Source organism: Rhinoderma darwinii, chromosome 2, assembly GCF_050947455.1.
Source record: "Rhinoderma darwinii isolate aRhiDar2 chromosome 2, aRhiDar2.hap1, whole genome shotgun sequence".
Taxonomy (NCBI): domain Eukaryota; kingdom Metazoa; phylum Chordata; class Amphibia; order Anura; family Rhinodermatidae; genus Rhinoderma; species Rhinoderma darwinii.
Genome location: NC_134688.1, coordinates 23,905,499 through 23,928,132, shown reverse-complemented (window position 1 = coordinate 23,928,132; position 22,634 = coordinate 23,905,499). Strand labels below are relative to the sequence as shown.

The window sequence follows — 22,634 nt, the reverse complement described above, 5'->3', positions numbered from 1 at the left end:
TAGCAATATTAGGTAGAGTCCCTGTATACGTTTTTGCAGTGAACTTTGAGGTTATGTATATTAGTCTCTGAACATAACAATTCTTTTGGAAGTCGGAGCTACAGTACAACACCGGGCCGTAGGTCATTATATAATACGCTGTTGCTTGCCTTTACATGGTGGCGGTAAGTAGTATAATCGATTTCAAGTGTTCTGAGTCAAGGGCCGTATTCTACTTGATAACGTTGTAAATACTCATTCAAGTGGCAGCTACTTGTGGATTTTCAGTGTAATTTGGCTCGAATTCTGCAAAGTTAGAAACACTTAGCTTAAGCAGCACTTCTTAAATTTCCTTTTCTCTCTCGTTAAATGATGTACGCCATGGCGGAGATCAAAGGCTTAGATGCTTCTATCTACACTTGGAAGCACATTAGCTTTCTGTTAAAAGGCTTGACGCATCCTACTATCACACCATCCCGTATGTTGTGCTTAAAGAGGCTCTGTCACCACATTATAAGTGCCCGATCTCCTACATAAGGAGATGGGCGCTGTAATGTAGGTGACAGCAGTGCTTTTAATTTAATAAAACGATCTGTTTTCACCACTTTTAGCGATTTTAGATTTATGCTTATGAGTTACTTAATGCCCAACTGGGCGTATTTTTACTTTAGACCAAGTGGGCGTTGTAGAGGGGAGTGTATGACGCTGACCAATCAGCCTCATGCACTCCTCTCCATTCATTTACTCAGCGCATAGGGATCCTGCTAGATCCTTATGTGCTGTCTTATACTAACACATTAACAATACTGAAGTGTTTAGACCAGGGGTGGGCAAACTTTTTGACTCGCGGGCCACAATGGGTTCTAAAATTTGACAGAGGGGCCGGGCCAGGAGCATTTGGAGGGAGTGTTTGGGCCGGATATACTAAAGCATTAAATGTAGTGTGTGCAAACCTCATAGCACAGTAAGAACACTACAACCCAATTTATTAACTGTCTTTCAAATGTGAAAAATAGCCCTTATCAGTTAATAAATTTGTCTCAAGGAATATGCAAGATATGGCATTTACATACTATTTCGCAGATACTGGGAGGAGGAAATGTAAATAGATTAAAATAACATACGCACTGTGATTTATCAAGAAAAAAGTTCTGTTGACTCTGTAAATTAGCTGCCAACCTCTGAGCAGTAGCCGCCCGTTCTTGTGTTGACTGCTTGCTAGCATAGTTTGCATGCTTCGTGGCAAAGTGACGGCTGATATTGTACTCTTTGAAAACCGAAGGGCTTAATGGTGACGTGAAACGAAGTGAAAATTAAAGTGAAATAAAGAGAAATACGCGCCACATTAACCCCTTAATGACCGGGCCATTTTGCACGTTAATGACCAAGGATTATTTTTTGTTTTTCCACGGTCGCATTCCAAGAGTCGTAACTCTTTTTTTATTCCGTCGACATCGCCGTATAAGGGCTTGTTTTTTGCGGGACGAGTTGTATTTTGTAATTGTACCATTTTTAGATGCTTATAATATATTGATTAACTTTTATTAACTTTATTTTAGGAGAGAATTGAAAATAAGCAGCTATTCCAGCATTAATTTTCACGTTATAAATTTACGCCGTTTACTATGCAGCGTAAATAACATGTTAACTTTATTCTATGGGTCGGCACGATTACAGGGATACCAAATGTGTAAAGGTTTTATATGTTTTTTCTACGTTTGCACAATAAAAACCCTTTTAGAAAAAAATTACTTGTTTTTGCATCGCCGCGTTCCAAGAGCCGTCATTTTTTTATTTTTCCGTCGATGTGGCCGTACGTGGGATTGATTTTTGCGGGACAATGTGTAGTTTTCATTAGTACTATTTTGGGGTACATAGGACTTATAGATGAACTTTTATTTTATTTTTTATGGGAGGAATGGGAGAAAAGAGAGAATTTTGCCGTTGTTTTTTGCGTTTTCTTTGGACGCCGTTCATCCGGCGGTTTAATTAATGTGTTCATTTTATTGGTCAAGTTGTTACGATCGCGGGGATACCATATATGTGTATGTGTGATTTGTTTTGACCGTTTTATTAAATAAAACCACTTTTTGGGGCAAAAAAGTAGTTTTATTTGACTTTGACTGTAATTTTTTTTATTTTTTTTTTCACAAACTTTATTTAACGGTTTTACTTTTTTTTTTTTAGTCCCACCAGGGGACTTCACTATGCGATATGCCGATCGCATATATAATGCTTTGGTATACTTCGTATACCAAAGCATTATTGCCTGTCAGTGTAAAACTGACAGGCAACCTGTTAGGTCATGCCTCTGGCATCGCCTAACAGGCAGATGCTGAAGACAGACCTGGGGGTCTTTGTTAGACCCCCGGCTGTCATGGAAACCCGACGGCGACCCGCGATTTGTTTGCGGGGGCGCCGATCGGGAGACAGAGGGAGTTCCCCCCTCTGTCAAACACATTAAATGCCGCTGTCACTGTTGACAGCGGCATTTAATGGGTTAAACTGCCGGAATCGGCGCGTGCTTCGATTCCGGCAGTTGCAGCAGGAGCCAGGCTGTGTATAACAGCCGTGCTCCTGCCGCTGATCGCGTGGGTAAACTGTCAGTACCCGCGCGATCACAGGACGGATATATCCGTCCTCCTGCGCGAACTTGCAGCTGCTGAGGACGGATATATCCGTCCTTCGGCGTTAAGGGGTTAACAACGGTCAATGTGTTTTGAGTGCGCCATCTATTGGGAAAACGTGGAAATTGCAGGGAAAGGGGAAAAAAAAGGAGGTTTTTACTATTATTTGGACAAGTTCGGCGGGCCGGATTAAAAAGCCTAACGGGCCGTATGTGGCCCGCGGGCCGTAGTTTGCCCATGTCTGGTTTAGACAGTGAATAGACATTCCACGGGATGTCTATTTACAATCTCTGCACTTCATTACTGTTTCTATGGTAGTTACAGCAGAGGAGGCGTAATATTACGCTTCCTCTGCTCTAACTACCACAGACAGAGTAACGAAGTGCAGAGATTGTAAATAGACATCCCGTGGAAGGTCTATTCACTGTCTAAACACTTCAGTATTGTTAATGTGATAGTATAAGACAGCACATAAGGATCTAGCAGGATCCCTGTGCGCTGAGTAAATGAATGGAGAGGAGTGCATGATGCTGATTGGTCAGCGTCATAGACTCCTCTGTACAACGCCCACTTGGTCTAAAGTAAAAACACGCCCACTTGGGCATTAAGCAACTCATTATCATAAATCTAAAATTGCTAATAAAGTGGTGAAAACCGATAGCAGTGCTTTTTATTTAAAAAAAAAAAACTGTCACCTACATTACAGCGCCGATCTCCTTATGTAGGAGATAGGGCACTTATAATGTGGTGACAGAGTCTCTTTAAGAGTGAAGATCCCACTTGGTAATGTGTGTATCATTGACCTTCACATGTCTTATTAGGAAGGCTGTAGCCTTTTGTTCATTCTTTTTTTTCCCATTTGGTCATTCTTGTATTTGCAGGTTCTTACTTTCCTTAGGCCGGGCTCCCACGTAGCGTAAACGCTGCAGAATTTCCACAACCTAATTCAGTGCAGAATTCCGCTGCATTTACAGTAGCTGCAAAGTGAATGAGATTTAGAAAATCTCAGGCCCACGCTGCGGAAAAACCCCGCAGAGAAAACGTTTATAAATTGACCTGCGGTGCGGATTTTAAATCCGCAACATGTCCATTTATGCTGTGTTTCCGTTGCTTTTCTGTTGCAGATTTTCCCTATTGAATTCAATAGGGATGTAAAAAATGCAACAAATAGGCAAGTGTTGCGGCAGAAATGCTGCGATTCCACCGCATAAATCGCAACTCAGAAAAAAATAAAAAAAGCTTATACTAATCAGAGACACTTTTCTCTGTTCTTCCAGGCTGGTTTCCTGGGATGACATTTCATCCCATGTGACTGCTGCAGCCAATCGCAGACTGCAGCGGTTACTTGGGCTGCAGCGTCCTTCCCAGGAGGCTGGACTGCACAGACAACGGAGCGTCACTTTGCGATGACTACGGCCCGGGGTAAGTATGCACTTTTTTTTTTTTTTTTTTTTAAAATGCTGACTGACAGAATGTGCTGCGAGTTCTAGGTCGGATACTTTTCGTAGTTTTACGCAGCATATCCGACCCATGGAACTCGGTCTTATGGTATAGTTTATTAGTGAAATATCTGTACTTTATTGTGCATGCTATAGTCCATTTCACCCAGCCCTACAAAGACATTATTATTGTTTTCGACAGATGACTATATGCTGCTCCATACACCCTCCGATCTCTTCTCATTGTAGGTCTGTATTCTTGGATATTGGGACGCCTATACTATATAAATAATCGTGCAGCTGTTTGTGTCCATACAATATTCGTGTCTTATACATACTTTATACTCCGTGTTATTTGCTACGTTTTTGTGTCATCAGTTAGCATCATATTTCACCCCCTTCATATGTGTGTTTGTGTATGGGCTGGTAGGCACCCAGCATTTTTTTGTCTGTACGGTGTGTAGTGGTCGGCCATTCCATCGTGTCGCCCTTACTCTCCTTTTTAGTCGATTTTGTTTACTTTGTGTAAACTTTTGATGTAATAATAAAATCAGATTTTTTTCCCTCTGTTTTTTTTGGGGGTTTTATCATGTTTGCATTCTTGCACCGATCTTCAAGTGTAAATTTGTTAGAAGAAACCTTCTTAAAGGGATATTCTCATCACAGTTATTGTATCGGAGATGGTTCCTTATGCCCCAGTCATAATTTCACAAAATGCCCCCTTGTCCAGATAAATATCGCAGTTCTTGAGGCTCTCCTGTTTATTGAGGTTGCTATTGGAAATGATAAATCCTGTACCAGTTCTCTTATATTGGCCACACATATACTTATACATGTTAATAAGACCACCTCCTAAGGCATCTTTTTTCCAAGCTGGATAAGCCCAATTTTTTATCCTCCCAATTAATTGAATAATCTAGTCACCAGCCTTTGAACCCTCTCCAGTTCTCCTATATCCTTTTTACAATGTGGAGCCCAAAACTGAATGCCATATTCGAGATGTGGTCTTACAATGGTTTTATAAAGGGCCGATATTACTTTGGAATCACAGGTTTTTATGTCTCTCTCTTTATATAAAACGTATAATCCGATTTGCTTTTGCAGCTGCTGCTTGGCATTGAGTGCTGCTGCTTAGCTTACTTGTAATCAGAATACCCAGATCCTCTTCTTGTTCTGTTAACCACCGTTTTATTCCATTCATTATATGTGCGTTAATACTAATACTGCAGCCTAGGTGCATTCCTTTTCATTTATTAAGATTAAATTTAATCTGCCACCTTCTTGCCCATGCTGCCAGCTTACCAAGGTCTTTCTGTTAAAGGGGTTGTCCAGTCCCTAAAAATTGATGGCCTATTCTCAGGATCAGCTGCTTTGAAGGGGCCCAGCGCTCCAATGAACCGCTTCCCCTTCATTTCCTTTTACTGCTCACACTGTGAATCGCCGACACACTTGTAGCGGCGGTTCACAATATTAGTCTTCTCCTATTCACTTCGATGGGAGAAGGCTGTAATACTGTGAACCGCCGCTTCTTCTGTGTCGGTGATTGTGTGAGCAGTGACCGTAATGCAGGAGAAGCAGTGCTCATATGAGGCCTCTTCAAAACAGCTGATCGGCAAGGGTCCCGGGAGTCGTACCTCGACCGATCACATATTGATGGCCTATCCTGAGGATAGGCCATACATTTTTAGGGACTGGACAACCCAGTTTTCACAATCCTGCAAAGTATTGTATCATGAACAAAAACCGACACTTTACGATCAATCCCATCCATAAGATCTTGTGAACGCATCTGCACTGTAAAGGTATGTTCAGACGACAAACTAAAAACGGCCGTAAAATGCGGAGCTATTTCCAACTCCGATTTTAAGCTGTTTTTTATTCATCAAGCGTTTTTTGATGCATTATTTACGGCCGTTTTTGGAGCTGTTTTTCTGTTGAAAACATGAAAAATGACTCAAGAAGTGACATGCACGTCTTTTTTTTATGGGGCGTCTTTTTTTTTTTTTTACGCACTGTTTTTACAAAACAAAAGCGCCCGTGGGTACCAAAAATCCAATTTCCCAATGGGCAGATGTTTGGAGGCGTTCAGCACCGGTATCTCCAGCCGTTTTTCGGGGCGTTTATGGCCCGAAAAACGTCAGAAAATAGGCCGTGTGAACGTACTCTAGACGAGCAACAGATGTAAGCGAATGGTGAACTGTGTACGTCTGGTCAGTACTAAGCAGTTCGTGCAGTGTAGCTGTGTGATTGAAATTTGCTTGACTACAGTGAAATGTAATTTTCTTGTTTATCTGAAGCCTTTTTTTTTTTTGCTCAGGACTTTTTCCAAAACGGTACGACTGCCAAACTGATTGGAAGTGTGAGAACTGTACATTTTTTGCATTCCCTGCTGTGCTCGGCAGCACATTTTACACTTTCATTGTTGTAATTGCGCAGTCAGGTAAAATGTTGTTTGATACGTTTCACGATGGATTCGCAGGCTAGCATGTTTTTTCGTCATCCAATTTGTTTTTATGAACACCTCTGCAAACTAGAATATAAATAGAATTATAAATGCTACTTATATTGTTGGTTCATGTGTTAAACAGGATGAAAATTGAAAAAATTTGTGTTTTAAGTTTAAACAAACTTTTACAATACTTTTGACATGTCATGGTGAGACACTCACCAATTACTAAAACGAAGCGGAAGAAGTGTTTAGGTGAGCGCTGTGCCGCTTCTTTTCCAAGGAAAGCTGAGCAAGTGGTGTGCGGAATCAATATTTCCACGGAAAGCAGATTAGAAACAAAGTGTCACAGCACGCACGCCAGAGCTTCTGCCACTTCGTTTTAGCAATCAGTGGGGGTCTCCGTGCTCGTACCCCCACCAATTAAAACTTCTGACATGTCACTATGACATTACCCTTTAAGATAGATGGTAACTTTGCCACAGAAGACTCAAAATGATATGACGCATAATACATGGAATTCCAGTCTATTGTCGTCTATGTGGAGTGACCGTTTCCGTGGCTACAAAGTCAATTCAAAAGTAAAATCTTTAATGTATTTTCCGGACTAATTTCTCCTTAATTGGTGATCTAGGGTAGCGGGAGGGCTAATGCATCTTTCCCTAGTGGTGTAGGGTAGTGGAGGGGTTACTCTCCTTCTCTGGTAGTCTTGGGTAGTGGAGGAGTTAATCCCTCCTTTCGTGGTGATCTAAGGTTAAGGAATGGGTTTAACGCTTGATTCCCTCGTGGTTGAGTCAAATGGAGGGTTTAATGCCCATTTCCCGTGTCTATGGTAGTGTAGAAGTTCTATACATTTTGTTACTGCTAACAAAAAAATGTAATTGTATCCCATAAAATATTTCTGGCACAGGTGTCGAATGTAGTTCACAAATGTGTGAACAGAGCCTAAGAACATTGCATATGTGCTCCTACAGAACAATGGAGGTCATTTTATATCAGTACAGTTTTCTTCGTGCGAACCTCCCCGGCTGGATGAACGGTCCCATCCTCGGGTTTCTTTCCCAAAATGTTGAGAAATCAACATAAAGAAAACTGTTCTCCTGGCGCTCCTGATCAAGCTCGTAGTCTTGGCTTTATGGCTCACGAGGGTTGAGGAAAATGTTTTGAATACAAAATGCTTCTAAGTTTTCCTCCTATCTCACAATAAGTGCTTGTTCTCCTTCGCACCGGATATTCATAGACCTATATTTCACAGACTTCAACTGATGTTCTCGTGGATCCATCAGGGGAGCGATCAGCCAAAGCGATTGCCAGCGTATATATGGTAAAAGAGGGGTTGGAAATAAAGGATTTGATGATTGGCAGTTATTTTTTTGTTAAGGACCACACTGTACATTTTTTCGTGAAGATCAACAATCACATTTTTTTTGAGCCAACCTTTAGGATGATACTTTTACGATGAACTTGTTCCTCTAGAGCATGGTCTTTTCCTCTTGATCCCACAGACTATGGCCAACTTAAGGGCCTTATGTAGCTGTCGATGACATGGGTGGTAAACAGTCATCATGTGTTTGAAATCATGTCAATCCCTTGTCCATAACCTTAGGTAAGTACTAATTGCACAAGGTCTAGTCGCTTATGTATAACCTGTACATTACCATCCATCTACAACAGCAGAAGACTCTGAACACTACAGAATTTTAGAATACATTTATAAAATGTTCAATTACATTTGCCGTACTGGTCATTTCACTCGTTTTCATGCTGAAACTGCTAGCCTAAAGGTCCCTGCTATAATTTGGCATTTTGCTTGACACATCAAATTACCTTATTCAAAGTTTTAGGTGTCTTGCAGAGCACAGTCGGTGATAAAACTTATACACCAGTTCCTAAACTATTTATCAGCTTCACAGCCATGCCATTTACATTTGACTCAGGAGACCTGAAATAAAGGGGAAGAAAAACCGAAAAACTATAATTTTGCAGAAAGTGCTGTGCACAGTATAAACCACCTAGACCATTGTTACACAGAGGTTAAGTTTGTTCTTCATTTACGTTTCAAGTGATCTTAAAAAAACATTGGCAAAACTATATTTTCCACTGAATCATTCCATTTTGTTAGATTAATATAACCTTGGCTCGTATTAAAGACTTTTTTTTTATTTTAATTCAAAATCTGTTTACTGGATAAAATGACCTTTTAACACCGTTAATTTGAAGTTAATTCGATTCTGGATTGTAAGATTACATCTTGCCATTCTACTTTGCCGATATATATCCTCGATGTAGGATTGAGTGACGTTCATTGTTGAGGAATTGACCCTTAAATTGGTTAAAAGTCCTCTGGGTCTTGCTATGAGGGTGAAGAACACAGGAGGTCATCCACCTATTTCCACTCGAGTCCAAGAACCAACTGGTAAATGATGGCTACAAGCGTTTGCTATTACTATTTGCATATTAGAGTCTCGAACATTTACCACCTTAAACTATTTAACCCTTTTAATCTGGCCTTCTCAGCCATGTAGTCCGTGAGAGAAGAATATTATAAGTCATGCCGTGTCAACTGCTGTGATTCATGGCTGATTATACCCAACGTTGAGTGGAACAAACCTTCAAATTATAAGTTTATGAAGAGTCTAGCATTTTTCTATGGCAAGTGTAACGTCCACAGCCGCGGACCGTCGCTCTGACTTACCCCTCGAAGGCTGCGGCCATGGACCTGTGAGTACTCCCTCCTGAGAGATGCTGGCACTCACGTCTGCTTTTCTATGCTGGTTCCCGTAGGGTGCACGCTCGTGCCCGGCCTTAAAGGGGCCAGTGCGTGCACATGTAAAAAAATCACAAATTAGCCCATGATCACCCTAGACTATAAAAAGGGCTCTGCCCTTTCACTCCTGAGCCTTAGCGTTGTTGTGTTTACCCGTGTTAGTGTTGGCAAATGGTCCCTTAGTGTTATCCTGTTCCCGTGCCCTTCTACCTGTATCCTGTCTTATATTTGTTCCTGTGCCTTAGAGAGTTGGAGTCTTGTTGTGCCACCTGTCACGCATACCCGATCCTCCATTCTTCCGGCAGTCGATCGCATGAAGCGAAAAGCGGATACTAGGAGAAGAGCCGCCTCAGTATCTTCCAGGTACCAAAGTCTGGCTGTCCTCAAGGAATATCCGGCTGAAGGTGCCTTCATACAAATTTGCTCCCAGGTTCCTCAGACGTTTTGAGATCCTGCAGCAATTAACCCTGTCTCTTTATAAGCTTTGGCTGCCTCCTACCCTCAAGATCCCCAACTCCTTTCATGTGTCCCTCCTAAAGCCTGTGGTCCTGAACCGCTACACTAAAACTCTTAGCACTGCAGTTGCTCCCAGCGGTTCTGCCGATGTGTTCGAGGTTAAGGAGATCCTGGACTTCAAGAAAGTAGGAAAAATGACTTTTTATTTGGTGGATTGGAAGGGGTTTGGTCCAGAGGAGATGTCCTGGGAGCCAGAAGGGAACCTCAATGCCCCTACCCTCATTAAGAAGTTCCTCTCTCGCTCTGGCCCCAAGAAGAGGGGGCGTAAGAGGGGGATACCGTAACGTCCACAGCCGCGGACCGTCCTGACTTACCCCTCGACGGCCGTTGCCATTGACGTATGAGTGCTGGGCGGCATCTTCTTCCTGAGAGACGCCGGCACTCACTTCCGCTTCGCTATGCTGGTTCCCGTAGGTTGCTCGTGCCCAGCCTTAAAGGGCCAGTGCGTGCACATGTAAAAAAATCACTAATTAGCCCATGATTACCTGGGACTATAAAAAGGGCTCTGCCCTTTCACTCATTGCCTGAGCATTGGTGTGTTTACCCATGTTAGTCTTAGCAAATGGTCCCTTAATGTTATCCTGTTCCTGTGCTATATTTGTTCCTGTGCCTTAGAGTGTTAGAGTCGTGTTGTGCCACCTGTCTCGCCTTCTGCCCACACCACATCTGGTGTCATCTCTCCAAGTTCGTCTGTGCCTAGCCTCCAGTACTGTCTGGACTATCAAAGGTACTCTTGTACTAGGGCTTTTTGGCCAGCTGCCACTCCACTACGGCGGTGCGGCCTAGTGGTTCCACATACCCATGGATCGTGACCGCAAGTTTCACAGTCTATCAGGCATTTGAAATTAATAATGAAATATTATACTAAACAGGCTTGAGGGGGGGATCGGATGGACAGTAGGTAGTGAGGGTAGGGCAATATATAGAATAATTGATAGATACCTACATAGAAGAATACATAACTAGGTAGCAGAATAGATAGATGGCTGTGTTGAAGAATAATGAGGTGGGTAAGTAGAAGCATACATATATTGTTTGGTCTTAACCACCTGCATAATATTGCGAAGGTCCCCCTTGTGCTGCCAAAACAGTTCAGACCCATCTAGACATAGACGCCAGAAGACCTCTGAAGGTGTCCTGTGAGATCTGAAGAATTTGGAGGCCAAGTCAACAGCTTAAATTTTTTTATGTTCCTCAGACTATTCCTGAACAATTTTTCCAGTGTAGCGGGGTGCATTATTGATACGTTTAGGTAGGTGGTACATGTCAAGGTAACATCCACATGAATTCCTGAATCAAAGTTTTCTCAGCAGAACATTGCCCAGAGCATCACAGTGCCTACGCCTACTTTTTCCTTTTGGCATTTTCTCATCCATTTGTTTACACTGAGTATAAGTGGTTGGTTGTTAAATCGTTATTAAATGTTTTCAACAACTTTTATTTGGTAAAATAAAAGAGCTTGAACCTTAAAAATCTTGCAAGACCGCTCTTTAAAGATTTAAAACTTCTGATGATATTTGGATTTTCCGCTTTAAATGATGTCTGAACACTTTTTGTCAATCTCGTCGCAACCCAAAAAACTTTAAAAATCTTCACTTTTCCTTTCTTAGGCTGTTTCTACACTACGTTTGCAGTGTCTGCTTGGCATATACACCGCGAAAGCTCACGGCACATAAATCAAATGTATCCATAAGCCTCCATTCGCACGACAGATGCCAAAAGAGTGTCCGTTTGGCCTCAGACTGGCTGGTATACACCAGTATAACTTTCTTTCTGTGGTATAGAATAGAGCGCTCTGCTGCGCTTTTCTATACAAAGGCATCCAGTAAAAAATGTATACCTTGCAATGACATTTGTCGGTAGTATACATCAGGATATCCTCCCGACAGACACTGCATTACGTAAGTAGTGTGTATTTTTACTTCAGTTAGAGCTGTCACACGGCTTAAATCATCTTAATTATTCAGTGACTGTAACTCGTGCAATTGTTGAGGTGGACAACCTCTGTCATTCAGTGATCGGGCCTGGAGTAGATCTCACTTGGGGACATAATATCTGGCAGAAGGAAGAAACGATCAACCAGGAGCTATGGGAAGGTTTTTATGCAATTCAAACGGCAAAATGGCAGGAAAAATAAAGCTGTAATGTTCGGAAGTGCGGCGGCAACCCCTTATGGACATGGCTCATTTTGGTCATGAGGACGCAGCGTATTTTTTGCTTCGCCGCAATCTGAGAACCATAACATTTTTATTTCTATGCTTTCGTTGCTGTGTGAGGTCTTGTTTTATTTCATTTGTGGTGTATTTTTGTATGTGTCCTTTTTTTGTACGTAAAGTACAAGCACCCAGGGCTGTGCGTTTATATTGTGTTACGCTAAGGGGTTATGGAAGACTGCAATAAGAATTATAAAACCCTCCTAATCCTCAGCATGAATATTAGTAGACCCTGTTATTTGGGCATCAGCCAAATTTATGATACTTTAAAGTAATCTATTAGATGTTCTAAAGGAAATATATCTGTAGGTTTCATTCGGAAATCTGATTGAAAGCATATATCTAAATTAATATGCCTCACACTCTTATCTGCTGGAAGGCACTACCTGGTCATGACTCCATTAGGTTCTAAAGTGTACATATAGCGCGTTGTCTAGATTGGTTTAAGACCCCCTCTTCTCTAAATGAGGACTTGTTGATCAGGTGATCGCTTCGGGTCTGTAGCTAATACTCCTGGCAATAACCGTGTGTTATAAAGAGTGCCTTGAAATGACCAGCTTAATAGAGAGGGGTCCCAAGAAAAGGGTTCCCATTTATGATTTCAATGTGCCTTAAGTGGGCATTTGTACTGAGCTTGTACTAATGAGACAAACCCTTTAAGGACTCTTGCAATTTTTACCGCAATTGCCTGTTTTTTGTTTTCATTTTGCTTACCTACATTCTGACATCTGATTATTAACCTTGCCTGTTTGACTTGGAGAATGCCAGGCTCTTTTTCTTTTTCTTTGCTGTCGGACACACGTCTCCAATCAGTGTCACTAAGGGTCTAATTACATAACTTGTTGATCGGCACTCGTTTCAGCCTTCATCAAGGAGCTACGATCTGTAATATATGAAGACCCACAATCGTTACTACGATTGTTTGTCCCCATACATTTCCATCACGTTGGCAGCACATCTCTCTGTACTGCCAACTTGCGACCATTTTATTGGCTGGAAAAACTAGCAGATTGGCTGAATAACGAGCGTTTACTCATTCATCGGCTGATCTTTGCCCTCTTCATACAAGGTAAGGATCAGGAACGATCATTGGACTATCTTCGGCAGGCCCAAAGAAAGGAATTGTGCGGTGGTCGAGCATTCTCACTAGTGGTCCATTCATTTGGGGCTCCCAGAAACCACAAGTTAAGCCCGTTCTCGTGATCGGTAGAGGTCCCAGTGGTCGGACCGCCACCAATCAGATATTTATCAACTATCCTGTAAGCAACTGCTAAATTATTTTTTGCATGAAATCGATGGTCAGTGACGAGTTTAGAGTATATAAGTTTAGTGGATTCTATGTATGTTCTGTATTTGAACTGTAAAAAAGAATAAAAGACAAAAAAGTTCAAATAGATGCTTGGCCTACTGTTGGTCTGAGACTGTTCAATAGTCTGTTGTTTTTTTTTAATCCTATAAAGAATGGAAAAATAAGCATTTGAAAAACGTCACCTTTTCCAGTATCGTAGTCAGAGCACAAGGCGAAACAAGTCATTTTAATGAGTGGATTTGTAAAAAGACTGGTCGTTTTCTAAAAGCATGCACAAGTGGTCATGAAAGACAAAAAAATGGATTCGGTTTTTAATGCAGGAACCAATTACAGTGGGGAGATGCGCGGGCTGATTAAGCAACGAATAAAATTTTCTCTATCTGGTGTAAGAGATTATACGCACTAATCTTTAATGTGCTTCTAATTATTACAGTGGCCCATATTCAGGTGTTTCCCGTCTAGAATAATGGAATATAGTCTTCAATCTAACCTAAAATTGGAAGTTTAACAAGTACATTTCACAGTTCATAGTTGTCTTCTTTTGGGAGGGAACTTATTAAAGGACATATGAGGGCTGAGGTTCATAACCCCTGGTCTAAAGCAATAACGGCACAAGATGTGGTCTCTTTTGTAGTGAACGTGGCTGTCTCATAAAGACAACTACTTTCGATATGCCTTATTAGACCGGCAAAGGCCCCTGAACTACAGCAGAGAGCCGCTAAGTAAGAGCGTCTTCCGCTCTGGCCATTTGTGTAAAACATGTCCCATTTTGTGATCATTCCCCTTATGTGTACCAACGTATAGAGGTGGCATCCCTGCGGGGTGAGTTTCTCTACCGGCCATTGGTATCAATCTTCTGAACAAACATTATAGATATAATGGCTGTCTCAAGACTATGACGGAGTTTAAGTGCTACAAGATGAAAAGAGAACGCATGCTGTGGTAGGGAGATATTGGCACCACATCCTATTTCAATGTGCTCTTCAGATTTAATGGACCGTTATTGATCGAGGATACATAGCTTATTATTTAGCACTATATTTTACCAGCGTAGTGTATTTTTTAATTTACTGAATTTCTTATTTACACATTATTGTTGTTTACAAGGCGACAAAGATGGACAGGGACAAATGATGATCTCTGTGCAAGAACAGCGTAGAAGCCCCTCTCTCTTAGCCAGATTTAACAACGAGAACCGCTTGTCATGGAGCATTTTTTTGCATAATCTACTTTCTTGAAAAAGAATTTGACAATATGGAAGTACGACAAAAGTCCAGCTTTGTGATAAAACACGTTAGCCCTCATATATCAAGGTATTGATGCCACTTTAGTGCCAGGGAAAGGTCGCAAGTTTAGGCGCACAGATTTTTTGTGTTTTTTTTTTTTTTTTGTTTGTTTTTTCATTTCTACGCTGCATTTTTAAATGGGGTGTGGGTTTAAAAGGTGGTGGGGCCACCACAGCTTAACAGATTTATTAACTTTTATGCCAGAAAGTGGCTTCATTTCTACTGGAAATCTGTGATCGCTGAAGATTTCCAAGTCAGGTGCAGGGACAGGACAAGATGCAACTAATTTATTAGTTGGCGTGAGCCTCTTAAAAATTGTGTGCATTTTACTGCTACATCATTCTTCGTAAGACTGGGGTATGAAACTCTCTTAGGCCTTATTCACACAAACTTATTTTACGTTGCTGTACGGTCTAATTTTACAACGGACAGCACTTTGACCGATGCAAATTAATGGGGCTATTCACACATCCGTTGTTGGGGCTATTCACACACCTGTGTGGTCTAGGCCCTTATACTGTGCTGAGTCTTAAAATCTTAACGACAATGAACTAGAAAGGTATAACTCATTGAACCGAACCGGTTTTGTAACAATAATTGTTTTTTATAAGACAGTGTTATTGTGTATATACTGTATATCTAGTATCCCAAATCAATGGAGGTAGAAGTAATAGGCAATAGGGTAAGGTGACCCAAGGTAGATACAGTGAAGGAAATAAGTATTTCATCCCTTGCTGATTTTGTAAATTTGCCCACTGTCAAAGTCATGAACAGTCTAGAATTTTTAGGCTAGGTTAATTTTACCAGTGAATGATAGATTATATTTTTAAAAAAAAACAGAAAATCACATTGTCAAAATTATATATATTTATTTGCATTGTGCACAGAGAAATAAGTATTTGATCCCTTTGGCAAACAAGACTTAATACTTGGTGGCAAAACCCTTGTTGGCAAGCACAGCAGTCAGACTTTTTTTGTAGTTGATGATGAGGTTTGCACACATGTTAGATGGAATTTTGGCCCACTCCTCTTTGCTTATCATCTGTAAATCATTAAGATTTCGAGGCTGTCGCTTGGCAACTCGGATCTTCAGCTCCCTCCATAAGTTTTCGATGGGATTAAGGTCTGGAGACTGGCTAGGCCACTCCATGACCTTAATGTGCTTCTTTTTGAGCCACTCCTTTGTTGCCTTGGCTGTATGTTTCGGGTCATTGTCGTGCTGGAAGACCCAGCCACGAGCCATTTTTAATGTCCTGGTGGAGGGAAGGAGGTTGTCACTCAGGATTTGACGGTACATGGCTCCATCCATTCTCCCATTGATGCGTTGAAGTAGTCCTGTGCCCTTAGCAGAGAAACACCCCCAAAACATAATGTTTCCACCTCCATGCTTGACAGTGGGGACGGTGTTCTTTGGGTCATAGGCAGCATTTCTCTTCCTCCAAACACGGCGAGTTGAGTTAATGCCAAAGAGCTCAATTTTAGTCTCATCTGACCACAGCACCTTCTCCCAATCACTCTCAGAATCATCCAGATGTTCATTTGCAAACTTCAGACGGGCCTGTACATGTGCCTTCTTGAGCAGGGGAACCTTGCGGGCACTGCAGGATTTTAATCCATTACGGCGTAATGTGTTACCAATGGTTTTCTTGGTGACTGTGGTCCCAGCTGCCTTGAGATCATTAACAAGTTCCCCCAGTGTAGTTTTCGGCTGAGCTCTCACCTTCCTCAGGATCAAGGATACCCCACGAGGTGAGATTTTGCATGGAGCCCCAGATCGATGTCGATTGACAGTCATTTTGTATGTCTTCCATTTCCTTACTATTGCACCAACAGTTGTCTCCTTCTCACCCAGCGTCTTACTTATGGTTTTGTAGCCCATTCCAGCCTTGTGCAGGTCTATGATCTTGTCCCTGACATCCTTAGAAAGCTCTTTGGTCTTGCCCATGCTGTAGAGGTTAGAGTCAGACTGATTAATTGAGTCTGTGGACAGGAGTCTTTTATACAGGTGACCATGTAAGACAGCTGTCTTTAATGCAGGCACCAAGTTGATTTGGAGCGTGTAACTGGTCTGGAGGAGGCTGAACTCTTAATGGTTGGTAGGGGATCAAATACTTATTTCTCTGTGCACAATGCAAATAAATATATATCATTTTGACAATGTGATTTCCTTTTTTTTTTTAAATATAATCTATCTCTCACTGGTAAAATTAACCTAGCCTAAAAATTCTAGACTGTTCATGTCTTTGACAGTGGGCAAACTTACAAAATCAGCAAGGGATCAAATACTTATTTCCTTCACTGTATAAGGTCTCTGTCTTTTTCTCGCCACACATTTAATAATGGGTGGAGGGTCTTCCGCTTAGCTAGTGTATCTCTGGATAGGTGTGTAAAAAAATTCAGCTTGGCACCATCAAACTCAATGTTTCCTTTGATGTGGACCTATTTTATTATTAAAAATGGATCTTGTAGATTACAGTACATCTCTGAGTTTGGGTGGACGGGTGGGCCCACGGATCAATGCTCTCTCTTTTTTTTTTTTTTTTTTCAGCTCCACATTTGTGTGTTCTTACAGTAGGGCAGGGGTCAGCAACGTATGGCACCAGTGCCGCAGCCGGCACACAGGGCATGGTTTGCTGGCACAGTTCCCTCTCCCGGTGTCCAGCGCCGTTGTGTGCTTGGCGGCCCTAAACACAGGGTGAAAGAGCGGCACTTCATTATGCAATTGGCAGCACTGATCACCGAGAGAGCAGCACTTCCTTGTTTTTGTTGCTGCTGAACACTTGTCAAGCACACAATGCAGCACCACTCTCTCTCCTGGGGATCAGCGCCGCAAGGATGAACTTCAGTAACCACGCTGTAAAATAAAAAGTTAGTAAAAGTTGGCAGCTCTCCTTTGTTCACCACCCCCCAAACTGGTGTTCACTAGGTGCAGTCTCTCCTATGAGCCCCACCCAAGCTGGTGTTCAGTTGTCACTCTCTCCTGTGTGCAGTGCCCTCAAGCTGGTGTTCAGTAGCTGCGGTCTCTCCTGTGTGTAGGTCCCCCTTGTTGGTATTCAGTATCCTCGAATGCACCATAGATGGATCATCTTTGCAGGGAAAGAGAGGGACAAGGGTTACACTGAAATGTAAGTTTAACTGGTTAATTGATTTATGTCACATACGTGGTAAAGCCACTTTCATACAGCAGTATTTAGCTCTGTATTTTGCATAAGTACTTGTAAGCCAAATCCAGGAGTGACACATTAACAGAGAAGAGTATAATGGAAAGATTTGCACCTCTTTCCATATTTTGGACCCACTCCTGATTTTGGCTTCCAAATACTGATGCACATTACTGGCCAGAATACTGTCATGTGAATGAGACCTAACAGTTTGTCTTACTTTCATGTTTTTTTTTGTTTTTTTATCGGCACGCTACACAAAAACGTTTGCCTACCTCTGCAGTAGGGAATTCAAGATGCCTTGCAGAGTGGGAATGATATTAAGGTGCTGTGATCTCTGGCAAACCGCAAATTCTTATATTACTGCACCTGTTTCTATTTTCTTCATCGTCCACCATATTGACTGAATTTCTTGACCATGTTGGGCCTAAACAAGTTGTTTGCATTTTGCCACTGACCTATGGTCTGATGGGCCTCATCCCAGTGAGTAGCACGATCCGATAGGTGAGAGAGGTTGGTATAAATAGCCTGCATCTTGGTTTTATATTCAGATTTCATCCACTTCACATATCCCGCTATGTCCAACTTAGTTGGTATGGCGGCAATACAGATGTAGCCGTCTTTACCTTGACTTTTAACTCATTAAATAAACAATGGCTAGATCCCTTATCTTGACTTTTTCAATGACTTGGTTGTGTGATATCATGCTGCAACAAGTTATCAGAATCAAGTTAAAGATGGCTACATCAGTAAGTCTTGAGATAGTGACATTCAAGACTTACTGTGCCCATGGAGGTAGAGAAGGTAGGCTCAGTTTGGCAATCAAGGATTGCATATCTCCTTCCTCATTTGATGTGTCAATCTACCATGCTGCAGCCCGCCTGTTCCGAGCTCCTGCCTGCTGCGTCTAAGAAGAAACGGTGGATACTTCCACGATCAGCGTCCACTGATGTGCCAGAACACAAGCCTTCAGGTTTCTTGGTACATTTGCCCATCTGTGAGGGAAAATTACAGTGCCAAGGAGCTCTGTAAAGCTCTGGAGGTGCAGCTACATGCCCGCTTGGCGCCATTGCCATGCCACGCTCCCAGCATGTAATGGGCCATTTAGAAAGGTTGCCCCAACTGGATAATCCTCTCTCACAATGTGTCCTCCTTGATGGGTGTTTCTGCTGAAACTCCTGGCGACCACTTAATATCAGAGATGTGTGCTGGGGACATTCACAAGTGTTCAAAAAAAAAAAAATAGTAACTTTTATTTGCCTAAATGCAAATGCACTGGGAGTCCTACACGTTCAATTCCAAATTAAAGCAATAACAACATTTCGTTTTTAGTTTGTGAAAATCCTTTACAGAAAGTAACGAAAAAGGAATATTCGGCTGTTCAGAATAATAGCAGTGCCGGCATTTTTCTTTAAAAACTCAAAAATGTCATGTATAAACAGATTTTTGTTTTTTTGAGATTTCACTTTAACTAATATTTAGTGGCATAACCCTTGTTTCTGAGAACTGCTGGACATCGGTGTTGCATGGAGTCGACCAACTTCTGGCCCCTCTGAACAGTTATCCAGTCCAGGAAGATTGGACGACACTCCACAGTTCTTCTGCGTTTTTGGGTTTTGCCTCATAATCCGCATTTTTTTGTCACCCAACAAGTTCTCTATGGGATTGAGGTCAGGGGATTGGGCTGCCACTTCATTACCTCAGTCCTGTTTGTCGCTTACTGTTGTGTTTGGAGTCATTGTTGTGTTGAAACACCCATTTCAAGGGCATTTCTTCTTCGGCATAGGGCAACATGATCTCAAGTATTTTAATATATTCAAACTGATTCATGATCCCTTGTATGCGATAAATAGGCCCAACACCAGGTATGAGAAACATCCCCATATCATCATCCTCATCTTTGCAGCACCTTGCTTTACTGTCTTCACAGTGTACTGTGGCTTGAATACAGTGCCCGAGGGTCGTCTGACATACGGTCTGCGGCCGCTAGACCCTAAAAGAACAATTTTGCTTTCATCAGTCCGAAAATGTTGCGCCATTACTCTTTGGGCCAGGCGATGTGTTCCTTGGCAAATTTTAACCTATTCAGGACATGTAGTTTTTTTTCAACACCGGGACTTTGCGGGGAGTTCTTGCTGGTAACTCTGCTTTGCTTAATCGTCTTCTGATTGTAGCAGGACTCGCTGGTAACTTCAGAACTTCTTTGATCTTTCTGGCGGTGATCATTGGCTGAGCCTTTGCCATTTTGGCTATTCCTCGATCCATTCGAACAGTAGTTCCCCGCTTCGTTCCGCATCTTCCATGTTTTGGTTGCCACTTCAAGGTATTTGAGATCATTTTAGCTGATCGGCCTATATTTTTTACTGCACTGCTCTGTCCTAATTGTTGGCTTTGTTTTGTTTTCTACGACTCTATTACACTTACACGTAAATTATTTACTATGCAGAAATATCACTTCTACCAAGAACATTGATTTATCAGGTTAATGATGTTGGACTGCTATTTTTTTTGAACACTGTATTTTCCCATGCAGTGTAATATATGACTGTGCAGCTCTACACTGTGGCTAATAGAGGGTGTTCATATGCCGACATCGGTATTCCGGTTAGGAAGAACCCTTTTCTCACAGGTCTACTGCAGATCCCGCTACAGGAAGTTTTCACCCCTTGATCAGCAAATTTGGAATGGAATTGTGGATCAAGCACACTGCCTCAACAGCTGTGCCATCCAGCATTCATCAGCTCTCCATGTCAGATTTGGCAGGAGAATGGAACTGAAGGGACACTTTAAAATGAGAGGTCCACCCTGCACCAGTTGCACAGGCAGTAGTTCAAACCCTGAAATATTTTCCAGCAACATCAGTTCTGTGGCCCACTGGTGGTGGTGCCCCCTTTTGTGAAACTTACCCATGATTCTCTCTCCATACGTTGGGCTTATGCGTGATATGCTTTAACATTTTACCTTTACGTTAACCCTGTAAATGTATTCTATAGATGGCCAGGCATTGGAATGGCCGCCATGTATTAGTACATTTCTGTCTGGCTGTAGCTTACCCCGGCGATCTCGGCTGATCGACAAGGGTTTATGAAGCCAGACCCACGATGATCAACTGATCACTGAGCCGGTATCGGTATAGAATGTTAATGCACAAAAAAATTACTGCTATCAATCTAGTCCTTGGATTCAAGGGGGGTTTGTGAAATGTAGAGCGCTTGTTAGATATTGTGCCTCAGGCTATGTTCACATTACATTTATAGCCTACGTCGGAGCTAAACATCGGGAGGTTCTCTAGACTTATACCTCTGATGGAAGGCTGCAATGGATCCCACTGTTTAAGCATGCAGTGTGATACGTCACCCATTAGACTCCCATTTTTACGGTTTGCAGTTGTATAGAATAGTATTTTTTTTGTGGTATACCGGCCGGGTGAAGGCCAAAAATACACACTTTTGGCCTCCATCGGTCTATTGGAGCCCTGTGGATACACTTATCTTGTATGCCAGGAGCTTTTCCCGATGTACACGCCAAGCATACATCAGGCTGATGTGAACAGGGCCTTATTCCAACCAAAACAAGTCCCTGGTGGATCTTCTACCTCCATTACTCAATCATGACCTTGCACAAGTGTATTGATATTTTATTGCCAGTGTTACCTTATAGAGACACAAACCCTTTCATGAAGTTGGAAGCAATTGTTTCAGTATTTAATTTTTGGTGAATTCCCAATAGACCAATGTTCCTTGGAAAATCATCATGCCTCTCCCCTGTCTGACAGCTGACAAGTAAAATGAATATGCATAGTGAGTTAAGTATTTCTATTAGCTCTGACCTCGTTGCAAGGTAAACATTATTAAACTTTGTTTTAAACATTTGGAAGTCACAAGGAAACTTGAATGTTTCCTGACGGTATGAAGACATTGCATTATAATAATAGAGATTTTGACAGGAGTACATATGTTTTCTTATAATTAGTCTAGCATTGTGTCCTAATCTCTGCGACACACTCCTCTCCGATCCATTTTCATTCTCCTTTTCAGAAATTGAATTGTACTAAGATGGATCATTGCTCTCTGTGGGGAAACAAAGTGTCCGTGCACATGGGATCCTTAAGACCCAGATAACACAGCAGAAGGTAAAGTGAATTCACATAATTAACGTCAATGTGTTAATAGAGTGCCTACACAGACACGCACATAAAGAATTGCATTGTAGAATAAGGATTGGGTAATGGAAAAACAATTCTACTTTCCTTAACATTGTCTTCCCTTTACTTCACATGATTACTCTACAAAATACTCTGTATGGATAATTCCGTACAATGTATGGACCCTGCATGTATAGACCGGTCTGGCTGCCACACTGTTTACACGTGGCTGCATGTTGGGGTGGGGGAGTCAAAGTAGACGAACTGGTCTGATTTTTTTGAGGGTCAGCATTCCAACGGTTTTTTTTTACCTCCAGGGCCTTTGGTCATCATAGAAGGGAGTTCCCCCACTCGGGACCCCAACTCTTAGCCAGTTTGGAGGGTTACTGCAAAGGACGGCTTCCCTTATGTAGGACTACCTAGCTGCTCATCTGTGAGGTTGCCTGTAGCTTTTCCTGGCAATATCTGATTGCCGGGGAATCAGGTGCTGGGCTTCTATTGGTGAGCTGTTCGCCAACAGGTCTGCATTTTGAATAGGAGTTATCCTGATGGGACAACACCTTAAATATTAGATTTATTTTACTATGGAGGCATTGGATTACAGTCGGACTGCTTTTTCAGAGAAGGTTTTAGTCGTGGCAAACATTTAGTCCATACTGGTGACCTGGTATCCCGACTGGTAAACCCGAGAGTTGGAGGGCTTGAGAGTCTAATTATATGTTTGACTCCCGCTTACCCATTGTTGGC

General features: G+C 42.0%; 1 protein-coding gene across 5 annotated transcripts in view; it reads left to right on the top strand.

Moving 5' to 3' along the window:
* The window catches only part of SLC36A4 (solute carrier family 36 member 4), a 230,948-nt gene that overhangs the window by 142,365 nt on the left and 65,949 nt on the right, over positions 1-22,634 (top strand). The window contains exon 11 of one of the 5 annotated variants that reach the window (XR_012881278.1): positions 21,781-21,875. The exons of 3 other annotated variants lie outside the window; for them this stretch is intronic. Coding sequence is in view for 1 of the 2 variants with exons in the window: in XM_075851472.1 (XP_075707587.1) it covers positions 6,363-6,364 (2 nt within the window). In the remaining variant the exon portion in view is untranslated. Of the gene's footprint in view, positions 1-6,362; positions 6,988-21,780; positions 21,876-22,634 lie in introns of those variants that run through there. One more of the 5 variants, XM_075851472.1, reaches the window with a different exon arrangement.